The sequence below is a fragment of the Stegastes partitus genome, unplaced genomic scaffold, assembly GCF_000690725.1.
Source record: "Stegastes partitus isolate 25-593 unplaced genomic scaffold, Stegastes_partitus-1.0.2 Scaffold148, whole genome shotgun sequence".
NCBI lineage: Eukaryota > Metazoa > Chordata > Actinopteri > Pomacentridae > Stegastes > Stegastes partitus.
In genome coordinates this window covers 224,717-250,813 of record NW_007577879.1, presented here as the reverse complement: position 1 = coordinate 250,813, position 26,097 = coordinate 224,717, and the positions used below count along the sequence as shown (strand labels likewise).

At 40.7% G+C, this 26,097-nt stretch overlaps 1 protein-coding gene across 1 annotated transcript in view; it reads right to left on the bottom strand.

Annotated features, from left to right (window-relative positions):
* Nucleotides 1-1,476: 1,476 nt before the first annotated feature.
* Nucleotides 1,477-26,097, bottom strand: part of brinp1 (bone morphogenetic protein/retinoic acid inducible neural-specific 1) — an 88,386-nt gene continuing 63,765 nt past the window's right edge. Inside the window, exons 5-7 of the mRNA XM_008279209.1 lie at nt 12,697-12,933; nt 8,519-8,741; nt 1,477-3,239 (exon numbers count right to left, since the gene is read on the bottom strand). Coding sequence (XP_008277431.1) covers nt 2,099-3,239; nt 8,519-8,741; nt 12,697-12,933 — 1,601 coding nt within the window. The 3' untranslated portion in view covers nt 1,477-2,098. The remainder of the gene's footprint in view (nt 3,240-8,518; nt 8,742-12,696; nt 12,934-26,097) is intronic.

Sequence of the window (26,097 nt, the reverse complement as noted above, 5' to 3'; positions counted from 1 at the left end):
CGAATCTCAATGCAAAAGAACAACAGTTATTTTTAAAGAACGCAAAATTAACAAAAAAATCAACCCAACTATCCACATAAAGACTATATTGGACATAAGACAAAAAATAAAATCAAACAACAATTAGAACGACCAGAAAAGTGTACATTTTTAGATGTTATCAGAAAAGCTTGCAATTGGGCCTTTTACACTGGGAGGAAGGTTTTTCCAGTTTGGGTGATACAGCAGCAAAATTTTTTTTATTTTTTTGTTAAATTTGAACCCCCTAAAAATAGCCAGAACAACTAGGTTGTACAACATGAGTGACCTTGTCTTTGTTGTTGTTAACAAACATCCACATAAATGACTGGACCTACAGTACAAAAAGTCATCCGTCATAGAAATGTTTCAGCATTGGATTAACCAAATAAAGTGTGACCATCGATACATAGGTAGTGTTTCAGTTGGATGATTGAAAGTGTTAAACAAAGTTGCAGCTCTGTTGATGCTTCCAGCAACATGCAAAATAAAAAAAAAAGTTAAATTTCATATCTCAAAAAAGAAAAAAACAGACATTTTTTTTTACACGTGGTCATAAAAAGCTTACAGGTTAAACACTGCCAAAAAGGTATTTTTAAGCTTTAATATAACCATTTCTTCTTTTTATTTGTTTTTTTTATTTTTATTATTATTTTTTTTTATTCCTGTAGCACAACATAGAAATTCAATGGCTTTACAACACGGTCTTATTCAACATAATATGCCTTTTCTTGTCACCTTCCTTTTAGCTGTGCTCTTATCTGAAATCATCTGAGAGAATAAAGCAAAAAAACATACAAATGGAACAGTTGTTTTTTTGTTTGTTTGTTTGTTTGTCTGTTTCAGTGTCATGAAATAGGTAAAGTGGAGATGAACGTCATGTCTTACTGTATGTCTACCTCAGGGAAGTGTATGGCTTTAAGTCGTCTTGCAAATGTGCCCGAACGATGAATGTTTTACATTTTGCTCTTGGTGCTGAAAAGCTCCACAAATCAGCAGTCACAACATGTACATTTTGCAAAGCTGTACAAAATAGCATTGATTGTTAAATCTTCAGACCACAATATTGCACTCACGCACCAGGAGGTACTGCCTTGTGAAAAAACACAGCTTGAATTTCAAACACGGGAAGAAGAAGCGCTCCAAATGCGAGATTCAGCAAAAAGACTGGAGTCAATCTCAAATGACACATTCAATTAACAAACAGCAATAAGCATCAAGCCAAAAAAAGGTATACACACACGCACGCACACATACACGCTCGCACACAGACACATTCACCCACATATATATGTATATATAAACAGCTGGCTTTTGTTATTTGACATGACTATCCATTACTGCCCTGCTGTGTGCCTTATGTGTCAGAACAATGATAGAGTGCCTCATAACTCACAAAGAGCGATGCAGATTCACTGTGGGTCTGAAATGTAATAAAGAGTCTATAAGTAATGTGTTGACTACTTACTCACTAGGGCTATTTAATCCTTACAATGTATAAACATTTTTAATATTAAACTGTCCATTACGTCTGAAATATTTTTAGCTGAAATAAAACGATATCTGGTCTGCCCTTGTGTTGTATCACTTTCCTTTTAAAAATGTTTTTTTTTGTTGTTTTTTTTTCCTTTTTGTTTTTTTTTTTTTTCAATAAAGAATGGCAGTTTTCAGATATAACCTTTGATCCCTCAGAGTAAAATCAAGGCCTCTTTTTCACCGGTACATAGATTAAATTTTTTTTTTTTTATCTTTTTTTTTTTTTTTCTTCTTCCTGTCTCTCTTTTAAATTATTTTTAGGGAATTACAGACATGCTGGGACAAATATGATACAGTCCTTATAGTGGTTCCATTAATCTTCTTTATCTGCCAGAAAAGCTTTTCATCACTGCCTTTTCCTTCTTTTTTTTCTCTTTAAGAATTATGCTTACAAAGTTAATATTACATCAAAAGGCAGAAAAGGTCAAAAAATGAAAAAGAGAAAAAAAAAAAAAAAGAAGAAAAAATTAGATTAATATCCCCTCATAGTTCATTTGTTGGGTGTTTCCGGTTTAGTCTGCTGTCCTTAATGTTAATGTTACGTTCAACAGAGTTTAGCAGTCAGGTGATCTGATTGTTTTAGTATCTCTGTGCTGTACATGTCCAAGGCGTGATTCACTCGAATCATCTCGCTGTTGTTGAGCTTGAGCCTATGCTTTAGCATACAAGAGAAGAGGTCCAGCTGGGGTTTACCGGGTGCAGATGGCGGCGCGAGGCGGTTAATCCGATCCCTAATATCCAGTAACAGAAGCATAACAGATGAGGATGAGTAGAACTGAGTCCCTTGTGTGTATGACTGGTTGACCTGCTGCACAGCACTACGAAGCAGGTCGGCGTTAAAGCGCAGGCTGTAACCGAACACTTGGATATCAGAGATTTTTATGTAGATCTGACGCTTGTTAGGGTCTGCAAGATCTACCGGGCCTTGTCCTGTATCGTTGCGGAGGCCGGTTGGGATCTTTGCACGGCTGCGCAGGTAAATGTGCACCGTCTCGAAGAAGGTCTTCCACCTGTTGCCCAGCAGAAGAGTCCAGTTAAAGCACTGTGAGTTCTGCAGTCGTACTTTCTCCCAGCGCGGGTAACCGTGTTCACCGAAGGGCATGCTCCAGCCTTCTGAGTGGCTCCCGCTGAAGGGGTTGACGTAGACAAAAAACATGGGGTCAATGCTGCTGTTTCGCATCTGGCAGATCTTCATCGATAAACCGATTATCATGTGGAGGTAGTCCATCCGGTTTTTGTTACTTTTGAGAGTCAGGGACATGCGTTTGCGCCATCGTGGGTCAAAGAATGTCTCTAGTCGGATCTCGTTGCTAATGAACGTGGTGTGAATGTACAATCGTGAATCCATTTTCTGCAACAGATACTTCAGTTCCAGGTCCTGAAAGTCTAGATCAGTTTCAAAGCTGATGAACTGCTCGCTACGTTCTGAGTCCACATTCTGGGGCTCACAGCGACCGCGGTACAACTTGTAGCCCTTGTTACAGGAGCCACATTGTGAGATGTTGGCCAGACTGCACATGGCACAGCTGTTGTTGCCCCCTATGACACATGGGATGGGTCGTTGGCACAGTGTGACACCTGTGTGGCACACACATGTCCTTTGGCTCTCCAGGAAGGTCCCCCAAAACCCATTCTCATTGCAGTAGAGGAAGGACTGAACCCTGTTGAGCCACTGCATCACAGATCTAGAAAGACAGAAGTTGGAAAAATGGGATAGGAGCATTAGCAGTGATCGGAATATTTAAAAGTAGGCTTAACAAGCTGACTTAGACACATAGTGGAATGAACCGACATCGATAGCTGGCTGGAAAGTAAAAGGGGAAAAAGAAGACTGCCTTGTTAAATGTATACATATTAAACATTTATTCAGGCAATAGAATAATTTATTCCCTTCAAGGGGGGAGGAGTTCCGCGATTTCCCTCAGGTGGGAGGCATTGCTTGCTATTCTTATCTTGTCTTTCCTTTTCCCCTCAGGCATCTTTCCTTGTCATCTTGACAGTAGCGGAACTTCTTTTTCTGACTATAGGAGGTGAATTCTGAATCCAGATATTTTCGAGGGGAAGTCTGGTCAAGGTTAGTTTGACATGTTGATGAACTTAAACGTTAACTGTAATGGATGGCATCGCATTCTGAGCATGCCGGAAAGCCCCCGAGCGATATCAAAATGAGTTCTAGAGAGATCACCTTAAGAGGACAATGGAAGTACACGCTTTGATTCTACTGTATCTGGCTTTACACTGAGAATGGGATGAAGGGAAGGTGTGTATTTCAGAATGCAAAAGACATTATTTGTGTTACCAAAACATTGCTTGTAAGCGTTGCTTTGTGGGTTGAAATGGAATTGAGCTTCACTCCCCAGATACACAACAACCACATGCAGCATATCTGCACCACACTAACAGGAAGTTGTGTCAGTAATGTCCTTGATTCTAGTATTCTTAGAGTCTTCTCATAATGATGTTATTGTAGTTGTAAAAATACAGTTGTTTTGCATGTTTTGCATAAAATGGTTTGTCAAGGCTAACTTTCCTCCCTTGTTTGGCAAGTGATCATCAGTTTACTATTGTGTTTCTCATCTCACTGGTCATTCTTAATATTAACAACACCTAAACATTGGAAATAAATACATGAATAATTTGTGCGCTCCTAAACTAAATCTTTAAATACAGATATCACGTCAAAAGCATTGACAGGGTTTGAAATGTATAACAATACGTCATCGGCATACAGTGAGACTTTGTGTTTATTTCTGGAGGGACTACTGAGGCATACAAAGATCACAAGTTGCTCAGAGACAAAGATTTATCTGACGAGGGAAAGGAATAAGTAGACTGAGTAAAAAGGCAGAGAAAAGGGATCAGAATTGATGCCATTGTACTATACTAAAGACTGCCAGTGAGCATGTAGCAAAAGCAATGAAGGAACAGATAAAAGAGCAGAACAAAAACAAGTATATCCTGTGTAAATGTAATTACAATTTTTGGATATTAAATAATAGCATTTTAATGAAACATGTCTGATTCAGAGAAGTAACCCAAAGAAGAAGCACATGGGTGGATAAACCAGCACATTGTTATAAGAATTATACAATTGTGGCTCTATTTTATTTTTCCATATCTGATAATGCTCAGATGATTAATAGTTTGTGCAACAGCAGAATATCAAACGGCGCATTTACATACAATACATCAAGGGGAGTATGAGAGATTTAATTATTTGCTGAAGTCTTGCAAATCTCAGTAGCAGCCTGATTAATTTGTTGTACAGATAATGGCTTTTCCAGGAAATCATTCTAATGTTTTGTAACAGCTAAGTTCACACTCCCATTAAAAAAAAGAGACATGAATGCTGAATAGGTGACAAGTATTAGACAGGTTAGGTTTTAAAAACTTCCTTTATTCATGTCCTATTTTTGTTCGTCTTTCTTGCAGGAAAAATGTATGTTTTTCATGGTTCAGAAGGTTTGCTGTCTCTGTGTAAAATGTAGTGGATTGCATTCAGTCTGGAAGAAGATTCTTCTATTTGTATTGAAATTGTGAAATTGGTTTCTTGTTTTCTTTGCAGTTTCCTTAAAAAGTGGTTAATTAACAATAATATTTGAGTTGCAGTTGGTGATTTTTGTACTTGCGGCTTGTTTCCTAATTTTAATCTATTTTTTTTTTTCATATTTGCCCCTTTTCTGTAGTTTTCATCTCGTGTCTGTCATAAAATGCTTAAGGTGTCTTCTTTATTTGCTTGAGATTTATTTATTTTTTTACTCGAACGTGTCTCCTTAAGGTGCAGGGAAACATATCAACTAGCTCCTCTCGACAGCTCATACATCATAGCTCCTGTCTATGTTGGTGCAAGGAGACGAAAAGAGAGAAATAGCATATGGGAGCTGGAGATCGAAATCTGTAATGATCCCAGAAAACAAAAAAAAAAAAAAAAAAAAGAAAGATCCAAAAATGGTATTAACAATGGTGTCAGCGCCTATGATTACATGTCTTATCTAAAGTATTAAATTAAATACAACAATTTGGCAAGAAACAATGGAGAAATGAAGTGTCACACTACGGATATTTCATCATATGGAGGCTACGTTCATATTTGTAAGTATGTGTGACATTGAACATAAATAATTAAAGCCAGTGCATAGGCAGGATGCAAATGATTTGGCTAGGGATGATTCCACTTCATATCTGTCACTATTAATCATTCATACCAAAGATAAACTGCTATGTTCATTCTACTTGAAGCAAGCTGCTATACTCATTACAGGAAATGCAAAAAGCAAATCCATTTAAGTTGCCACAATGAGTGCCCACAACAGAAATTTACGATGCCTGTAATGAATGGACGCCTTGTAGTGAGGTAAACCTGGAACAATGATAAGGTGGCAATATGCAATTGTTATTATGGCCTGCCAGCTATGCATTTGATGCCAGATTTCTCAGCTTGCCTTATTTAATATGCAATGGCTAAGGGGATATACGATTCAGACTTTAAAATCTATTTTTTTTGGGATAAGCTTAGCATGTTTACATTCTAATAACTGCACTCAGTAAAAGGCAGTTGCACCCACAATGAAATCAAACTATGATTTCAAAACTTGCTTCTTTGAGAACGCATCATCATCACCATCTGCATATTACAGCACCTCCGTTTTTAACTTAGCTAGGGGAACGCTGTACATTTGCTCACATTCACAATTATGCCTGTACTAACAACATGGTGCATGGTGAGCATGGTTTATTAAGCAGCTAGTGGGTCACTTAAGTGAAATAAATTATACAAGAAATAAGAGTTACTCTTGAGTCCAAGCACAGCTCAATGACTGAACTAGCTTTAAGTGCGTTGCCTAGGCAGCAAAGCATCACAGAAGCTTTTTACTTTTCATTTTCTCCATTTTTTTTTTTTGTCTCTCTGCAGGATATTACAAAAGACACCTGGAGCCGCAGCCTTCTTAGAGGGCAGCGACTTCTAATATCCCTTTAGTATTACATATTGGCATTTGCAGTCTATATACTGATATTACGCTTTTCTTGTTAATGTTAATAAATCTGGGAGGTGATTTCACTGTTCAGTAGTATTCCATCATCTTTCTTATCTCGCTTACTTTGAGCCACAGATGATGTGATAGGCTTAACTCTGCTGTCACACTCCTGCGTTTCTCCCTCTCACTCCTGAATGGTAAAACCTAAGATGAGGGGCCAAAGCTTGTTGTTTCCACTTGGTAATCAAACACAGAGTCGGGTTGTGTAAAAAAAAAAAAAAAAAAACTGGGATGTCGGCTTGGTAATGTGTTATCTAAGCGGCCATTGTGGTCTCCACGTGTGTCGCTTGGAGGAATTCCCCCAGTAGAGGAGTCTGGATGGTCTTAAAACCGCTAGAGAAGCCAATGAACATGATTCTCACAGCGCCTCTCCAAGTGGAGTAATGCAAAGTAGCAGGTGGACGACGACGTCACCGTTCCCACTGCGAACCTGATATATGAACTGGAAGGGTTCCAAATGGTCTCTCACAAGGGATCTGTCTTGCTGTCATTTAGAACCCAATTCCTCGCCACTGGGGCCGGGCAAGATGTTTTTTCACATTTTCATCAGCATCCGCTGCAGTCTCACTGGCAGGTTGAAGATGTGCTGGAAGGCCTCCCTGAGGTGGTTGGCACACACCTTGAAAACACTTTGGCTGATGCTATGGGGGCCTTCAGCTTTGCCTCAATTCCCCCATCCTCTGATCAGCTGTTACAGGCTGCCCAGAGATAAGGGTTGGAGTCCCTGCTGATAATGGGGGGTACTTTTCTCGAAGCAGGGGGACAATGGCAGAGGCAGGGAATGGATTTATAACATAATTTATCACAAATTATGTTAAAGGAAATGATGAAGACACCACCTTTTATGCGCACAATCTGTTAAATATAGTGATAGAAGGACTACAGTTTTCATAAAACATAGGAGGTTCGCTCTACAACAGCAACAACTATGTACAACACATTTAACCACAAGAGCATAGAAAGAATTCACATGTAATCCCCATACCAGTGATAGGCTACTTCTCTTCCTCTCACACATGTATGACAAACACATACACACAGATGTGATGAAAACAAATAGGTCCTCCGTCTGATGCAAAGCAGTCTCTCTCGCACACAAGCAAACAAATAAACATGCGGCTCTTATTTCCAGTGCCATCAGGCACTCTTGATGCGTGCTCCATGGAAGAGGAAGCGCATACTGCAGCTCTTTGATAACACTTCAGAACAAACCTTTGCCAACTCTCATAGACAAATGTGGGTGTGCTCCTTTTCTGTCACTGACAGTTGACAACGGCTCATTTTCAGACCACTTAAATGAATATTTTACGGATTCTGTTTCCATTTATATGGTGACATCCCCTACACAGAACAGTTTTATGGGCGTTTCATGTGGCAGACGGGAACTTGGCATATTTTGCATATAGTGTTTTCTGATATTTGCTAAAGTGGATGGAGGGAGGGGGGGGATAGAATTCCTGGCGTTTCATGCAGCGCTGACACCATGGCACATCCGCAGCAAGGCTCTTAAGCTGCAACTGCAGTAGGTGGTGACAGATGTGTGCAATGACCTATCAAGAAAACTCCCACAGCTACATTTTCTTTTCAGACTGCAAAGTGAAATACAAGAGTGAGCTGGAGTGTTTTGGGCATGTGCAAACCTCAGCACTAAGTTGACTTGATGGACAGAAACAACAGAACCATAAGTTAAAATATATAATGGATGACATCCTGACTTTGCATTGCTTCAAGACGCCCCAATCAAAATATAGAACCCCATACGTCAGCTCGGAGGAGGAATTTTCCTTAAAGTTGTCACTCCTCTGTGGGATACGTTTCCATGTCATCAGATTTTGGAATATCGAAAACCGCTGAATCTTTGGTTCACATTGCTCGAGTGCAGCATATTCAAGTTTCCGAAACAATACGGAAGTCACATTTCCACCCACCTCTCCCTAGGCATCTGGTGGTTGGGATTGTGGTGACAACGGATGCTGAGACCAAAGAGCTTGCGAGCGGTGCGCTGGATCTTGTGTCGCTGGATCTCCAGGGAGCTCTGGAGGAGCCTGTAGCGGGCCTGCAGGTCCCAGTCGCTGCCCCACAGAAGGTGCACGCTGCTGATGGGCAGGAAGTGAGTGGAGGGCAGCCTCTTCAGGAAGGACTTGAACTCGTCTGGATGGCAGAGAGGGGACGGGGTGAGTAATCAGTTAGGAAAAGAAACACACGAGTATGGGTGTATGTTGTTATTTACACTCAGTATGGGTATATGTTGTTGCCGTAAACTTCAGTTACGCTCTCTGAAGTTAAACTTTGTGGCTGTTTTTCATAGTTTCGAGTGCATTGCTATGTTTTTTCTTCAAAGGTTGCTATTAATATGTTGATTGCAGTCTTTGATTTACTTTTTTTTGCTTCTGTTGTGAGTATTTGTGGAAGAATGCGCGGCGGTAAACACCCTCTGTGCTCTCAGAAGCCTCCTCAAGATTACTGCCCCAACAAATTTGTTCCAACCAGTGGTGATGATTGTCCTTGTGTCCCTCTCGCTGCCTCTGAAAATTCTTGCTTGTCTCTTCCTCCCCCCCCTAGACAACTGCTGTTTTCAACACAGGCTTCAATTTTTAGCAACAATGGGCATGAAGATGTTAGCAGCAAATACACAGAGGCACAAAAAAATCTTTTCATTTGGTGTGCTAATTAAGAAAACGCTGCATCAAATACCTCCGAGTAGCTCGTCGTTGTGTCCAAAAATAAATTAGGCTTGCCGTTATAAATAATAGAATAAGCATTTTAATTTCTAAAAAGGTCTCCGTATGCCAGTGTTTAAGCCTAAGTGGCAAAAAAACCCCAACAAAAATAGAGAAGTTTGTGTTTATGCTGCAATAGTTTTGCAAAAGGGAACACGCAACGGATAAAAATACCTGTGCTAAATAAGGTGTGCTGCGCCGGAATGGGGAATAATCTCGGAGACAATGCGGAGTCTTGAAAGAATATTCAAGAGGTGCACCTGTGCAGCGTGCCAGTATCCTCCTCCAGCCCTCCCCAAGACAGTTTAACAGCATTAACCACAGAGTTGAGAGCTCTTTTTCAGTCACAGCCGTGAAATGTCAGAATTTCCCCCACCCTCCTCCCAGGCATGTCAGAGCTCCCTTCCCCTTTTTTTTTCTTCAAAGAAGCCAGATTCCTTCTCCTCCCCTGTTTTGAACTTGCCATATTCCTCCACCCAGCTTTCACCCAGATGTCTGGTACCTTCATTGCCCTTCTCGTAAGGAAAAAAACAACGGGTGTCTGCTGCATCCAGTTTATTTTTTATTTTTTAGACTTATCTGGTCCCTTCACTGGAAAAAAAAAAGACCTACATTATCAAGTCACTACCCAACGCCAGTTCAATAGTTGCCAAGTCCTTTTATGCAAGCCTCAAAGCCACCAAGGATCCCCTCCTTGATACAGCTTCCAAAGAGTCCACATAGTCCCTTGAGTGACTCTTATCTGGAGTCACCCAGCACACCTTATCTAGAAGATTAGACCTCTCACAATGTAGCCTCGCTTTTTAGCCCTTGTGCCGTTACATCTCACTTTGTCGGCCTCGACCAATATTCCGTCCAGCCTCGTGTTTATCAGCCGACCCGCTTTACGCTAACTTTAAAGAGACGGTAAACATTCTGCATCAAAGAAAATCCAAGCTAATCGACAAAGCTACCAAGCGCTCAGGTTTCCCAGATGATCGGTGATTAATCGGTACAATGCGAGGAAATAACGGCGCATGTGGAAGTCCCATCTGGCGATTATTTTTACACCAACGTAGATATCAGTTGTGATTAATCAAATTAGCTTTTGTTTCTTGCTTTTTAAAAGACGATGGATTAAGTTAGAAACATCTCCCAGGAGCCTTTGTGGAGAAAGTAATTGCTAAGAGCAGAAAGGAAAATGTTTTGACAGGATGTATCTGATTTGTTTTTCCCAATATACTTTGACATTAGTGGATGCATGCCCAGTAAGAACTTATTAAGCCCCGGAAGGGTCACTGTGGGATTTATTTTATTTATTTATTTGAGCGGTTTTCCACAGATTTGTTTTCTTTCGCAGTATTTTTTTGTTGCGAAACCTCGCAATAAGTTGCGCATTAAGTTGCATTACGGTTCAGTCACAATAATCTTGATATAGTGTTACATATATATATATATTTAGTCGACAGCTACTGGTTGTGGCCGCAGCGCTGCCGGGCAATACCCACCAGCTGCACAGCGGCAATCACTGCAGCTAGACGGATAACTAGATTAGCTAGTTTGCCCATGAGTGCCCTCGCCGACTGCTGCCAGAGCTGACTGAGACAGTCTGTAGCTGTGATTATTACCACAGCCATAATATGACATGTCACCGCAGCCCATGGCTCAGCGTTCATTGTTACGATTATGGCCGAGACACATTAGCCGGGGCGGCACCGTCTGCACGCGGCGCCTCAGTGTGTGCGGTTTGTTTTTGAAGGTTATGCATTGTATTGAAGCTAATGTATTCCTGCACTCCAGCTGCGTATTGACGACACATCCCCCCCCACATCTGATAAAAAAAAAGGATTTCAGGTTCACTTCCCATGTGGCATAAGTAAGCTTTCTTGACTCGTTTTAATAGAAGCAACAGCACCGCTACCCTCACAGATGCATCCCCAGAATTACATTCAGCCACAAACGCAGCCGCAGTCGGAGCAACAGCCGTATCGACGGCCACGGCGAGGCGGAGCAGCTGCAGCTGGGCCCCCACAGCAGCGGCTTTATCGCTTTGTCACAAAGTCTGGCTTTTTGAAAGGAGCACTGAGCAATAAATGCATCGTGTAAAGTGTATGATCATCACTTTTCTGGAGTGCCTGCAGGACTCTTGCCTAAACTGGCAGCGCTGTAACCCACCGACTGTTCATTTGGATAAGGGGAGGGGGATGTAGAGATGCTGCAATTTGAAACTATTTCAGAAAATGGAATGTGATATCACAAACGTATACAAGTCAGTCTGCGGCACATTTCTCTGTGGCGATTGATTGAAAATATATTTTTATCGCGTCGGGGTGAGATCTTTGCAATAATTAATTTACAAGCATGACTCTAAAAACGTTGCACTCATTAAACTGCACATTTAGATTAACAGTCTGTGGCTAATCCTTTTAAAAGAGTGGCTTTTTATTTTTTTAAATTTCCTCTCATTGGAGTTACATACAGTAAACTATACAGTCTGTCTTTATAGCTGGATGATATATCTGAGCTGTGACTCTTAAGTGAAGGAAAAAAAAGAGCGTTTTCTCCTTTTTTAAAGCATAATATAGAGATAGTCAAATGTGTCCTCCGGCCTGCTTACTCTGGGAAACCTATTCTTCTTTTGGCATTTTTTCCCCTTCAGGCGGTTTATATATTTACATAGCAAATTCAAATTCTTCCCCCCTTTTTGGCCTCTTCTGGTGTGTTCTTCCAAATCCTCTTAAAAGATCCACTGCACTCAGTGACCTTCATGGCTAACATTAACTTTCTCCTATGGTACATAAATATATTTATCTGTTGCTGGCAGGTTTTTTTATTGGGACACTTTTATATCATATCAATAATAGATACACGCTGCGCCTTCAACAACGAGGCACTAGCGCTGCTTTTTCCCCCCTAGCTGCGTCCAAAATTCTTCCTCACGTGTTTGCATTTGCTAAAAATAGAGGCGCTTGCATTGGATGGATTATTATTTATAAATAATAATCGGATAGATGTTGAATTTGCTGACGTCCATTCCTCTTGAAGAACAAACCATCATCTTTCAGACTTCCTCTACATTAGATTTTGCTAAAGAAATTGTATTTTTTTCACTGAGCATAAATAACCCTTACTTTGCATTCATTTTGTTGATTTGGGAACAAGACTGGCCAAAGCTGCCAAATTTAAAAAAAACACAAAAATAGATGAAAACTGTGATTCTGGAGAGAGATTGCTGATGCTGGTTTGCATGTTTACATATTTAGAAAGTCAAGGTCTCCCCCTTTGCGTGGGGCGCACTGGGATAGTTTTGTTTTGTTGGATTTCAGGATTAGAAAAGCTACACAATAGAAAACTACTATTATAAAAATGCTCCCCTCACATAATTATGCAGATTTTTCCAAGCTTACCAGAGTTCTCAAAGTCTTTATAAGAGGACGCCCACGACTCAGACATCCCCAGCAGGGTGTTCTCCATGATCTGGATGTCGGTGATGGGACAGTTGCACTGGGGATACTCCTCGGCGCACTGACAGATGCACTGGTTGTTGTGGCACACGTACTCCCCCTCGCCGTTGCACATGATGTAGCTCAGAGCTGACTGGACAAATTTCTCCTGCAGGTACTCTGGGAAAATGACCTGAAGACCTGAAGCACAAAATACAATTTTAAGTTTTCTTCGTGCTGGAAATCAATGAAATCTTACAAAAGCTCAAAGCGAGAAAACAAAACATGCAGAAAGTGAACAACGTTTTCCATCATCTTGTATTTAAATATATGCATGTATTCAGAGAATTTGCTGTTGCTGTCAGTGCATGATAGACATATGGTGTTCCTTCACTTATATAGTAAACACATATGTGAGAATAAAATTACCAGAATAGAAAAAGTGGCAATGAAACGGCTGACTGCCTCCACCAAGATTGCTTTGTGTTATAAGCACTCATTTATTTTTCTGAGGGATGTGCTTCAAAGCTCGGCTCTGTTCAACCTGAGCTGTCTGTTCTGAGTCGACTCGCTCGTGATGCGACGGTGGAAACGGTGATTGATGCCCGCCTCTCTCTTTTTTGCTGTATTGGTTTATTTAGTATTTATTCCCCCTTTTTGTACGCGTTTTCTTTCGAGGCCGTTTCGTCGCGGTGCCCAAACCTTGCAGCGCTCTGCTAATTATACAGTTATCGCAATGGCTGAATTTTTTTAATCTAGAGGCCAATTTAGAGTCTGTAGCTGAAAGTACCTCTCCACTCTTCACTATCACTGACAAGGTATTTATAATTTTTAGACTCCGAGCCAATCCATATCTCACCCTGGGGATCTCTCAGAATTGAAGCTTGGACAGCTAACAGTACGGGCTTTCTCTTCAAGTCCAGGCCCGGGGAAAAATAAATCCCGTAGCTCTACAAGCCACTGGATTGGAAAAGTTTTTTTTTTTTTCCCCCCTCACCCTCTTCTCGTATGAAGCAGCATCTCGGCGAGGCCATATTTTCTTAATAGGTTTTACTCGAGCACAAACAGAGTTTCAGCAGAAAAATATGCATCCAGGAACCAGAACAAAACATGTTATTGAATGATGAATGATTGCATTACTTCTTTTTTTTTTTCTCCACTCACATATTATTTCCACCTTTGGGTAGAAAAACAGGAATCCGTTTATGCAAAGTCGACATTATGTAGCTCAAATGAAAGGGGAAAGTAAGCATATAATTTCATGCGGTATACATGAATCATTTTCGGGGCGTTGTTCGTGGAGTCAAATGCTATGTCTTATTATGCGTACGCCTTCAGCAATTAATGCTCCTTATTTTCAACCCACAACACATGCTTAGCTTCTAACTGAGGGTAATTTAGTTCAGTTGACGATTTGGAGCTTCCGTCTTCTTGAGGACAGCCTGTATTTATTCTCAAGGCTAGTGTTTGTTTGTCAAAAAACTCCTGCTCCTTATACTAATTCAACTTTGCTAGTTTACCTAAACTCCTCCCATCAGGGACGAAGGGAGCAGGAGGAAGACGGGGAGGTGGAGATGGAGGGAGCCGAGCGGATGGATAGATCATGTCTGACCACAAAAGAGTTTGGTTGCACGGGGCTTTTTTCTCCATCAGGCCTGTCTGGAACCAATATTCATTTAGCCTGATGTATTCCTGGGCTTGAAACTTTAATGTGATTTGTGGGAAAATCCAGATGGCAAGTTCACGGATCAACGCTGCTCACTGACAGTGCCGGTGCCAGCGGCCGGGTGCACAATAACACCGAGTGCTTCAGCCCTCCCCTCTTTCTCCCCTTGTCTAACCATACCTCATGCCTTCCGACCGCACCATCAACACACATTTTCTTTTTTTTGTGTGTGTGATATCAGTGTGTTGGGGATGGAAGATTGCAGAAGGAACCATTTGAGATGCTGACATTCAGCTCAGCGCTATCAGTCTTGCAATCTCTTGTTTTGCCACTCTCTTCTTCTGTCCATGCCTCTCCCTCTCTTCCTCTCTCTCTCTCTGCCTCTTACTTTGTCTCTGTACACATCTCTACTGTCTTACTTCATTACACTCACTCCTACTCCCACCACACACACATGCCCCTTGACTCTTCTCCCCCACCATCATACTTTGGCTCTCATTCACTCCATCAATCACTCTCCTCATTCCTGTTTCTTCACCTCTCCCGCTCCCCTCCACGTTCTCCGACTGAGCATGCACTCAAGTATTGGAAATTTGATGTCTTGTCCTCCCACTCCGGCGCAGAAATGATGTCATGCAATAAAAGTAAATCCATCAACATTTGTTAGTGCAGTGGGGAATGAGTAAGAGAATTGGAGCCCTCGGGCCAAAAATTAAATGAGAAACTAATCAGAGTAAAAACATTTATCTTTGTGACTTCGCCGGCTTCGCCGTGTTCGGGCAGTAACATGTGAAAACAGTGGAAATGATTGGGCTATAAAGCTCCGGTTTATATGGCTCTGAGGCAGGTATTTGTGCAGGAAAACACTGGATATTGGAGTGGGGAGTTACACTTACCGTCATTAAAGATGAAATGATGAAATGAAAGGTACATATTGGAATTTCTGTGCAGCTATTTGATAACCTCCAACTTCATGCTCTGCCAGTGCACATAATTCCCTCCAACCCCTTCTGCCTGGATAAATAAATAGCGCCCCCCCCTTCCCAAAAAAAATGGCGGTTAATCTCATTGCATACAGCCTTGATATATTTCCTTCACGTAGGGTATAAGCCCGCAAACATACCGTGAATGCTGAAAAAAACGGAGGAGACTCTGCCGCGAGTGTGACTTTGCCGTTTTCATTATGTCTCTTTCTGGAGTGCTCTATTTTTACATGGTGATAGATAGGGAGTGTAGGCCGCAACTGAGGCTTGTAACTGCCTTGGCAAGCGGTCGCCTGCTTATTGGAATGCCACGCTCCGCCTCATAAGCTACAGTTTCATTAAAGATTAATTGACCATTGTGTGGCCGCAATTTCACAAAATAATCATTACTTAATCCACTGGTGCAATAAAGTGCATTACTTCAATGGCGGCATTAAATTACCATTGGAGGTTATCGTCGCAGCCATGATACAAAAAAAAAAAAAACTCCAAAAGACCTCTGAACTGGAAGATTCTTCCAAACTCACTCAAGCCCTTCCCCCCCGCTGATCCTTATATGCTTAATACAGGATGGGGCATATAGTTTTAAGATTTGCTGTGTTTGCCCATTTCACACAAAGGCTCCACTTCCGCGGCTACGAGGTAAAGGTGCCGCTGAAGTAGCTATTTATCCACTTTTCATTTCTTTGCATAAAGCGCTTTAGGTCTCTTACAGTGTGTGTGTGTGAGTGTGTGTTGGGCCTGACAGAGGATAACATGTTCCACTCCAGCTATTCTCAGCTCTCGGAATATGTTAGCATTTTTTAAAGTTCCGAATGAGGTGTACTTAGCATTCAAATGGATAATGTGTTGGTGTGTCTGCGCCGAGTAGATTATCGTAGATTATCATAAGTGTTCTGAGCAGTCTAGGAGGCAGCAGCTTGTGTTGTCAAGCGACTCCAAATATTGTATGAGGTCTTATTTAAGCGTCATTGTGTGTGTGGGAATAATTGTTTTGGACAATTTCGTTGATATTTTCATCTCAAATATCCTTTCATGTCCTTTAAGTGTTTTTTCTTTTTTCATCGAGAGTTCTATTGAGTTTTTTTTTTTTAGGGATTTTCCTGGAACACACTTGAAAGAGCGAAACAACAGAGGAACGTGGGAAATCCCATTTCTTAGGACATATTAACATACAAGCGCCCGCATATGCATAATATGTAATACAATCCGGTGTATCTGCGCCGAACAGAACAACTCGGAGACCAACAATGGGCCTAACACAATATCCCTATATAGCTTGAGCTTTCATGGAACCCACCTATTCACATTTATAACACACACAAAAAAAAGCAAGCAAGGATGCAGGTGCGGCAATCACTGTAAAAGCATAAATTACGTATAAAAATGGTCTTGGCATTCAGGGTTTGCTGCTGCTGCTGCTGCTGCCTCTCGGAAAAAAAAAAAAAAAAAGGAAATTGCTGAAATTGCATGTTGAAGCAATTGGTGGATTGAGGAGGCCAGGCAGTCTGGAGAGGTAGATGAGCTCTCCATGGTGCTGAATTACTGTCGGTTTGTGCTGCACACAGGACGCAGACACACATGTTGAGTCAGACTAACTTAGCTTTTCTTCCCCTTTTGGCTTCACGGAGGACTGCAGTAGAGGGCGAATGCACATTTGCACTCTTCTTTTTTTCTTTTAGGAATAATATTCCGACAGCCCACTCGATTGCTGTAATTTCATTTTGAATTTGCCAAATGCCCTCGCGCCGAATATTAGTCGAGTTATGAAATACGGCGAGTAATTAGAGACGTGGTTTTGCTGTTGGCTGCTTGTGCACTTCACTTGCACTGATCAAGCTGTTCCGTCATGTGCCGCCATGTGTCCCCCGCGCAGCAGAAGCGGCGAGGCCTCGGCTGGTGAGATGTTGTGCTGGTGTCACACGATCACGCACACACAACACACACACACACACCCTTCGCGAGCTCTTGCAGGAATCACATGTTTTACAAGAACCCCAGAGAGGGGGGAGGAGAGACATATGACAAGCTCTGACATTTCCATTTCAGCTATAAAAGATACAACTGCCCTCAAAGTGTCACAATACGCCGCGCGCGCGTCTCCGATCAAAAGCCGGGATTTATCACAGAAATTACATCAAACATCCCTTTTAATGATGTTTATGTGTTTGAATGGAAAGCACCTATTTGTTAGGATGCTAGACAAACTCGTGTACGGCAAGTTGAAATGAGGAGCTGGATGTTTTGTGGGTTTAATGAGTCAGCCCTTTTTGGACATAACTTATGAGCAACATATAAACATAATGAATATAACTGCTTCTCAAAACTTAACAAAAGATCACATGCATGTACATTGTGAGCTTCATTTATTTTGCAGCAGAGATATTATATTTGCAATACTGGCCTCTTAAGAGTTATTTCATTTTTAATGCTTTAATTAATTAACTTATTAGGTAACACCCTTTGATGTATGCACACTGGCTTATTGCTAACAGCTATCTAAGGCATATACCGCTAACAAACAGTTCCTATGACTGAGCTGAAGGCAACGTCCCTACCATCCATCCATCCATCCATCCATTATCTATACACCGCTTAATCCTCACTAGGGTCACAGGGGGGCTGGAGTCTATCCCAGCTGACTCAGGGTGAAGGCAGGGGACACCCTGGACAGGTCACCAATCCCTCTAACTTTGTTGGGTTTTAAGCAGGAGGTGTCAGAAAAGTTACCACAGGGGTAACTGGCTTGTGGCGGCCAAGCGTTCAATAGCGACGTCACTTTTTGATCCTTCGATGTCGCCTCTTTCTATCATTGTGAAGCTGAATTTACCGAATGTTGGATCGTTCACCTACTAATAGGGAACGTGAGACAGGTTAGTTTTACCCTACTGATGATGTGCAATAGCAATCCTGCCCAGTACGAGAGGAACTGGACTGTGTGGGAGGAACCCGGAGAACCCGGAGAGAACCCACGGTGCACAAGGAGAACATGCAAACTCCACGCAGAAAGATCCTCACCGGGACGCGAACCGGTGACCTTCTTACTGCGAGGCAACGATGCTAACCAATTGCTCCACCTTGCAGCCCAAAGTCCATTCCAAATACCAGAAAAAACATGAAGTCAAGAAACTCCCAATCAATTGATGGGAGAAAGTCAGTCCGACAGAGTAAAAAAAAACAGAGTAGAAAGCCATTGCACTTGCAGAAATGGCAGCCTGCAGCCAGCAAAAGTGAGCAGAGGGGAAAAAAAAAAAAAAAGATTTATGGTCATGCTGGCCCAAATGGAAACTTACTCTTGATTGACCACTTCCAATAGAAAGCTGACCTGCAGGTCAACATGGACAGATTTCATCAGGTATCGGGCTTTCAGCACGTTAGAGAGAAGTGAACAAAAAATAGTGCAGCCATCCGCCTTGGAAATTATCCTGTGTTATCGTTTCTCTGAGCAAAAGAAAAAAAAAGTATGCATGTATGGGCCCATCTCAGACGTGGTTAGGTATAGGTGTCATTAGGTATAATCAACTGGTTTCTATATTCTTACTGTTGTAGCGTGTCCTGGTTTCAGAAAGACAAAAGACGACTTTAGAGAGACTGTTTGTTCCTGTGTTTAGAGGGAAGAAGAGCAACTGAGCTGTGGGAGAAGGAAAAGATGCAAAAGCGTCCTCTGTGGGTTTACCGTTGTGCTCATCCAACATTTGCTCTTCATGTTTCGCATCAAATATTTTCCTCAGTAAATCATTCTGTGGTAACCGACTACGTTTACTGATATGCTTTATTCTCCAAATCAATTATTCAACAAGTCAATCATCCAAGAAAAAAAGAAAGAAAGAAAAGAAAAGAGAGAAAACAAACTTAATTGATTCGTATGTTTGTTTGTCTTTCCCATAATGTTTGCTGCGTTTTCACTTGAAAAGAGGGACAGGCATCGAGCGACAGAGCAATGAGTATCTAATTCATCACTCTCTGCACGACTTGCCTACAGGGCCAGTTTAATTTATTTTCACTTCACCACTTTGAAAACTGTTGGCTCAGGCTATTCTAACATATTCATAAATCTTCCAAGATAGGCTCATGGCTCTTCCAAGATAGGCTCTTGAGGAAACCGGAGAAAGAGAAAAGAGAAAAGCATGCGGTGGGGATTGAAAAGAAAGCAAATTACTTTGCTTTTGTTTTGGTGCTAATTTATGACAGCCATATTGGAGGTGTTTGGGTCCTTGCAAAGGTAATGGCTTGTGGAGGTTCCAAGGCCCCTTTTATCTTTTCCTTGGCGCGGTTATTATACGTAAACAATTTGCAATTTCCAGCCCCCGGTACATGTTTTTGTCTGTTTGTGTTGGATATCAAATTACACAAACAATATTCCAATCCTCTGCCTAATATAGAGAAAGTCTCTGCTGGTTTGCTCCCACCCAATTCAGGAGTAATCAATAATAAATACTAGCAGATGGCAGGAAATCAGGCTATTGAAGGAATTCTCCCTAGCAACTCACTGAGTTTCTACCTAAACCACCACCATTTAACTACCATGTGCTAATTCCCCCTCTTTCATTTAATTCTCTTCCCTCAATAAGCTATTTTTACTTCTTGATCCCAAAGGAGGCAGAAAGTAAGAATCCAGCCAAAACCAATACCATCAAGTTGCTAAACTTTAGCCAGAAGAGAGGACAAACAAATAAAGAACAAATTAATGCGGGAGAATAAAAGTATATTTAATTCCCCGCAGTAGTAAAGCTTAATAGCGCAGGGCTTTCCTTCAGATCGAATTTAGGAGAATAAAAGTAACACAGCACTCTTAAGAAAAAAAAAAAAAGGTTTCAATGAATCAGAGGATTCATTAAAATCCACATTAAGTAAATTTATGGCTTTTGCTCCATAGGAGGAGTTTTGTCTTTAGCCCAGTTAATTATTTCTGACACTTAATAGGCCGGTTATATCACGTTAAAAGACATCAGAAGCTGTAATTTATATTAGATCACTGAGTTTATCTTGCAAATAGCATCTGTTTATAACACGTCCTCTGCTGGCTGCCAGTATACATATAGTATGCACTCAGATGTTGAACACGCCAAAAAGAAAAAACTAAAACTACAGCCTCTTCCAATAAGTTTTTATATTTAATAGATAAAAGCTTTGCTAAGTCACGCATGAATTTTAATTCCGATTGAAAAAAAAAGGGAAAAGGGGGGGAAGAAAGCACAAGGTGTATTGGCCAAATATTTTTTTTTTACAAAGCAAAACTGTGGGAAGAGAAGAGAGGAAAGCGAGTTTAGTCTTTGATAGGTAGCTCCCTTGATGTCAGATTCACTACAACATTCTAATCTAACTCTAAGTGAAAGCAAAGGGAATATCCACCGAGTGTCATATCCGTAGTGTGTTATCTGTGGCTCGCAGCCCCACCGGCTCACAAAGAGCAGACCACAGGGGTGAGAAAGTGGGAAGGAAAAACATTCCCTTTTGAAAAAATTCTAGTCATTTTTGGATAGACGGCCTAAAGTGTCTAAAAAAAATAAAATGTGACCACAACTAAATTTACTGGCTTTTTCTTTTGGCTTGTTAATTCAAACCAGAATGCTGTCTCAGGCCATTCCCTAAAAACCTAATCCCACCAAAGCAGAGCAACAAAAAAAAATGTTTGATCGCTGGTTTGTAATCGTATTTTTGAACAAAGTTTTTTGCGGTTTCATGCGACGCCCCAAGGTAGATAAAGTGCTGAGGTCTGGAGAGAGAGAAAAAAAAAATAAAACAGAGGAGAGAGAAAAAAAAAAACATGATTAAAAGTTTAATTAGAAGAACAAAATGGAGTGGGTTTTCTATTACTGCATCCTCGTTGTAACTCATGTGGTTCTGCATATTAATGTGATGCATTTATTTAATTCATAAGAAATTAAAATAGCTCCTCTAGATTTAGCCATCTTGTAATTTTCAATCTTTTTTTTGTATAATCGAGAGGATGCAGACTAGCATCATACTTTTTTTGTGTGTGTTTGGGCTGTTTACACTGTTGAGAATATTGAAACGGTGGAAAATGGTATTGATCGCTGAGGAATAGTTAAAAGCAGGGACGCAGAAAATAGAAAGGTAGGAGGTATAAAGGAAAAGAAATGAAGAAAACAGGCATAAGAGATAAATCAGCTAAATGAGGGTTAGGTAAGTAAAGCAAAAAAAAAAAAAGACTGAAATAATGATGGTAAAAGCTGACGAAATGTACTCGACTGGGGTCAGAAAAAAACAGAAATGGCTCCAGGATTGTGGGGAAATCACACACATCACACTGACATATCAAGTGGATCAACAGAAAAAAACAATCGATGTGCATAACACTGAAACTGCACCTTCTAAAAGTAGACTTTAAAATTTCTCATTCCTTTACGGCTGCTGATTCCAACAGCTGCTTCACAAAAACACTTCCCTCAGTGCAGACAGCAGAGAAAACGCACGTAAACAGAAGACGTGGACGTGTAATAAAAGCTGAATAATGGACGTGGAACAGCCACAAGTCTCATCAGGATTCAGATTCAGGTTAGGTCAACCAATCATCCAGGTGATGCTGCAGACTGTATTATAGCCCGTTCTGCACTGCAGCGACACGCTCATGTGTTGCTGTTTGGAAGCACATCCAGGCTGAAAGCTGACACTTTTTTTTTTCCTGTGACGACAAATGAGAGAAAAAGAAAATGAAAGAAAAAAAAAGTGCGATGACATCACTGTGATTTAGCAGAACATAACAGAGGCGAGGAGGATAGAGATGCACTTCTACAGCTTGAATGAGATCCAGTTCAACATCTTCTGCTAGATGTGTATATTCTTGTATATATTTATTTTATTTTCTATTATTATTATTTATTTTATTTTCATTTTTTTTTCTTTCTATAGTTATTTTACTTCATCGTTTTTCTTTTCTTGCTAATTCTAGGGTGACACCAACAGCTGGAACCAAATTCCATGTATGTTGTGTACATGTTTGGCCATTAAAGCTGATTCTGATTCTGAACTAAATTACAAATACATTTTCAATCAGAATGCATCCAGACTTTAGTCAAACATTGTTATTGGATGGATCATTAATATGTTTATTGACGATGTATTTTTGCAGCACAATATCCACTGTAGTAACTGAACTATTATTACATGTTTATAGTGGCACTCACAGCACTTCCTTAACCCTTTATGGGGCAGGTGACCATATTTAGTAACTTCCTTGGACGTCCAATATCTCCACCCTGTGCCTCTACTTGAGGCTGAAGAACCATGTGTACATCCATCCATCCATTATCTATACACCGCATAATCCTCACTGGGGTCGCAGGGGGCTGGAGTCTATCCCAGCTGACTTAGGGTGAAGGCAGGAGACACCATGTGCACTTTGATTTAGTTTTTATATTAGTGCCAATATCACTACCTTATAAAAAATGTCACTAAACAAACGTTCCAGGAACTTTATAAGCACTTTGTTACTGGAACTCCACTTTGATTTATTTTGTCAGATTAGTGCCAAAACCACCACCCCAAGAACAAAGTGACTAAATGAACTTGCCAAACACTTTATAAATACTTTGCTACTGGTTGTATAAATATCATTACCTCAAACTGAAATGTTTCTGAATAAATGTTTTGTGCAGTTTGTTACTTTTCTTTTATTTATTATAAATTCCTTTTTTATATAATTAAGTTCCATATATGGTAACTTTATTGATCTTGATTTGCAACATTTATTTATACATTTCTTAAAGTCACAAAAGTAAAACAATATCTTGCTATATCCTTTAATAACACCCTAGAGTTGACATTTTCATGTCCTATGTATTTCAATCAGTGCCCTATAAAGGGTTAAGGTTCGAGGAAATCATTCATAAAGTTACACAATGTGTTTATTTACATTCAAAAACGCTGAAAATGAAAAAGATGATCTTTTTCTAACCTTAACAACGTCTAACTTCACACATCGCTGTGAACCCCAGTCTCTGTTTGGGGTAGTTTATTCACCGTCTACCCCAGATACCCCCTGCCGGTCCCAATGCGGTTCACAAATGTGCTGCTGACATTAAATGCACCCTCAGTGGGGGCTTAAAATTTGATATTTAGCTTAAGAAGAATAAAAAAAAATAAAAAAATAAAATAAAAAGGTCAAGTCAACTTAAATGTCTTTCCAGCTCCGTACACAAGGTGCAGTGCAATGCAATTATAAAACTGAATTCCTGTGTTATTTACCGCATTTCAAATGGCCAAATGCAAAGCTGGATTTCACAGGACCGCGCTGTGCAGCGCCGGCAGTTCTAAAGCTCAGCCTCGCACAGCAGTGGAAGTGAGCACAGAAACCCGTAAGGTTCACAGAGAGGTCGTTCATTCACGTCTCGCCTGTGACTGCTCCGTAAATCCACATGGCAAGAAGGAGTCAAAACAAAACAGAAAAAAGGAAAGAGAATGTCAGACAAAAAGCAAGAAGTAGAACATGCATTGTGTTTAGAGGACCAGTGGGCAGGATTTAGTGGGATTTATCAGCAGAAATGAAATTATGGATCATTGTGTTTCGCCAGCTTAGAATTGGCTCTTTATGTTTACATAGGCACGATGTGACGCCATGTTTCTACGGTGGCCCAGAGTGGACAATCGCTGAATAGACAACAGCTGTATGTTTTCCTACATGCTTGGAAAGAGAGTGGTGAGGGTGAACTGGTTTCATAATTGTACAAATTGGGGGGAAAATTTCATCTTTCTTTTTTTGTTGGGTTTTTTTTGTCTTGTTTTTTTGTTTTTATATATATTTATTTTATATTGTATATAGTTTTTTTTTTTTTGCAAAGTTTATATATACATTTTTAATTTTTTTTGCACTGAAAGGACCTTACTTTTTGTTGTACATGATGTAAAGACAATAAAACCAATGTAAATCTGAAAAAAAAGAATAAATGCATCCCCATCAATAGCATAAACCTCTGTTTTCAAAACATGTGAAAAACAAAAATAAATCAGCAAATATAGCCTATATACGGTCGAGAAGCACCAATCGTTGCTCATGCTTCATTGACTTCACCTTAAATATTTTATTTATCGCCTAGAGGTGTTTTTGTTTACCTCTGCATGAATGTAGCATGAACCTATCTTTGTTTTTCTCCCTACAATGAGATTCTCAATCATTGAATTATCTGATTTCACAAAGCCTTTAAAACCCGTATTTGAAGGACTCCATCTCCGTGGTTACGCTGATCACCCGGGCGGCTCAACGATTCCAAGAACCTTCCCTACACATTACATACAGGCCTGTAGCCGGGAAAGACGCGGAGGGTTATTTTCCTCGGAAAAATACCGAGATTGCATCGGCGTTGAAAGCTCTCCTCTCCTGTCCTCCCTTTAATGTCTACCTGTGAGCCGCTACCTCATCATGCTTGTCCTTTTCAGTCTTTTTTATCAAACACACCAAACCTCTAATAGTTGGCTTCGAACTGTGCCTGAACCCTGAGATACAAGTTCAGTGTGTTTATCTTCCCAAAAAGTCACACCTGTATGGCCTAAATGGTCAATGATTTTCTTTTGGGGGCATTACCAGACTTGTCTAGAAATATTGCTAAATCTAAAATTCTATTTCAACAAGTCACCGCATGAGAGTGCAGATTTTTTTTTTCCCTGTTAGATACCGCTGGCAGTGATCTGTGATGTTCCACTTTGGCCAGATGTGACTCCTCCCCGCAGTTTAAATGCCAAAAGTTAGCATTTTAGCTAATTGTCTGATAAAAGGTCAATAGGCATTTGTAAATGAGACACATGGTGGGTGTTCATTAGATGTGCTGTGAGCTGCTAGCGCTTATTAGAGTAGTTCTGGGCCCGGCCAATGTCATCCTCCTCGGGGGGATAGTCTGCGGAGTCCATTTATGGTGTATTGTCAAAAGAGGATAATGCTGTCAAAGCTGTTATATTTTTTGGGGGAGTAAAAGGGATCCAGTCAATCTTTTTGTGTGAATAAAAGGGCGATTGAGCTGCTTTAGGAGCCACTTTGAGGCTCACAGGTTGTTCCAAATTGCTCATACATTAACTTGTACGGAGGAGTACAGTTAACATTCTGCTGAGGTGGCACTTTACACCTTTTTTTTACGTGGTGTGTGTGTGTTTTTACTAATTAAACAAGTGTCACTTCCTCATTTTTAAATTTTTTTTAGTAAACGTCTCATCACTTTGAGTCAACGCACAGCACAGATGTAACTCGGGACCTTTCGGTTTTGGGATTTTAATGCAGAACAGGTGCCTCTGCTGAATACCTATGGCATGCTCGACGGCAGTGTGGGCTTTGGAGAGTCCATTACCATACATACATTATCATTGTCTTTATTCGGGCTCAGCTGGAGGCTGGATTCAGTCATGGCGACTCACATCAGCTCTCTCATCCCTCTAAAAGCAGCATTCTCCCTCCTGTGGCAGTCCAGCTATGTAGTGACCGAGGGCGGTTCTGTGTGCCGGCTGTCCTTCACTAAACACTCCTTTGGTCGTTCAGAAGCATCTACGCTGTCGTCTTACCCTGATTTTGTTGGTTTACATGCGCTAAACAGTGGAGTTAAGTGAAAGAAACAAAGAAAGAAAACCTTCCTTTAAGGGCTTCTTGCACCCAGCATCCATTTTCTTTTAATCTCCTGAACCCCAAAACTCACTGGTTGCTCAGAATGGGGTGTTATATTGTTCAAATATCAACACAAGACATCATTTATCAGAGCCAGAAGCAGGAAAACA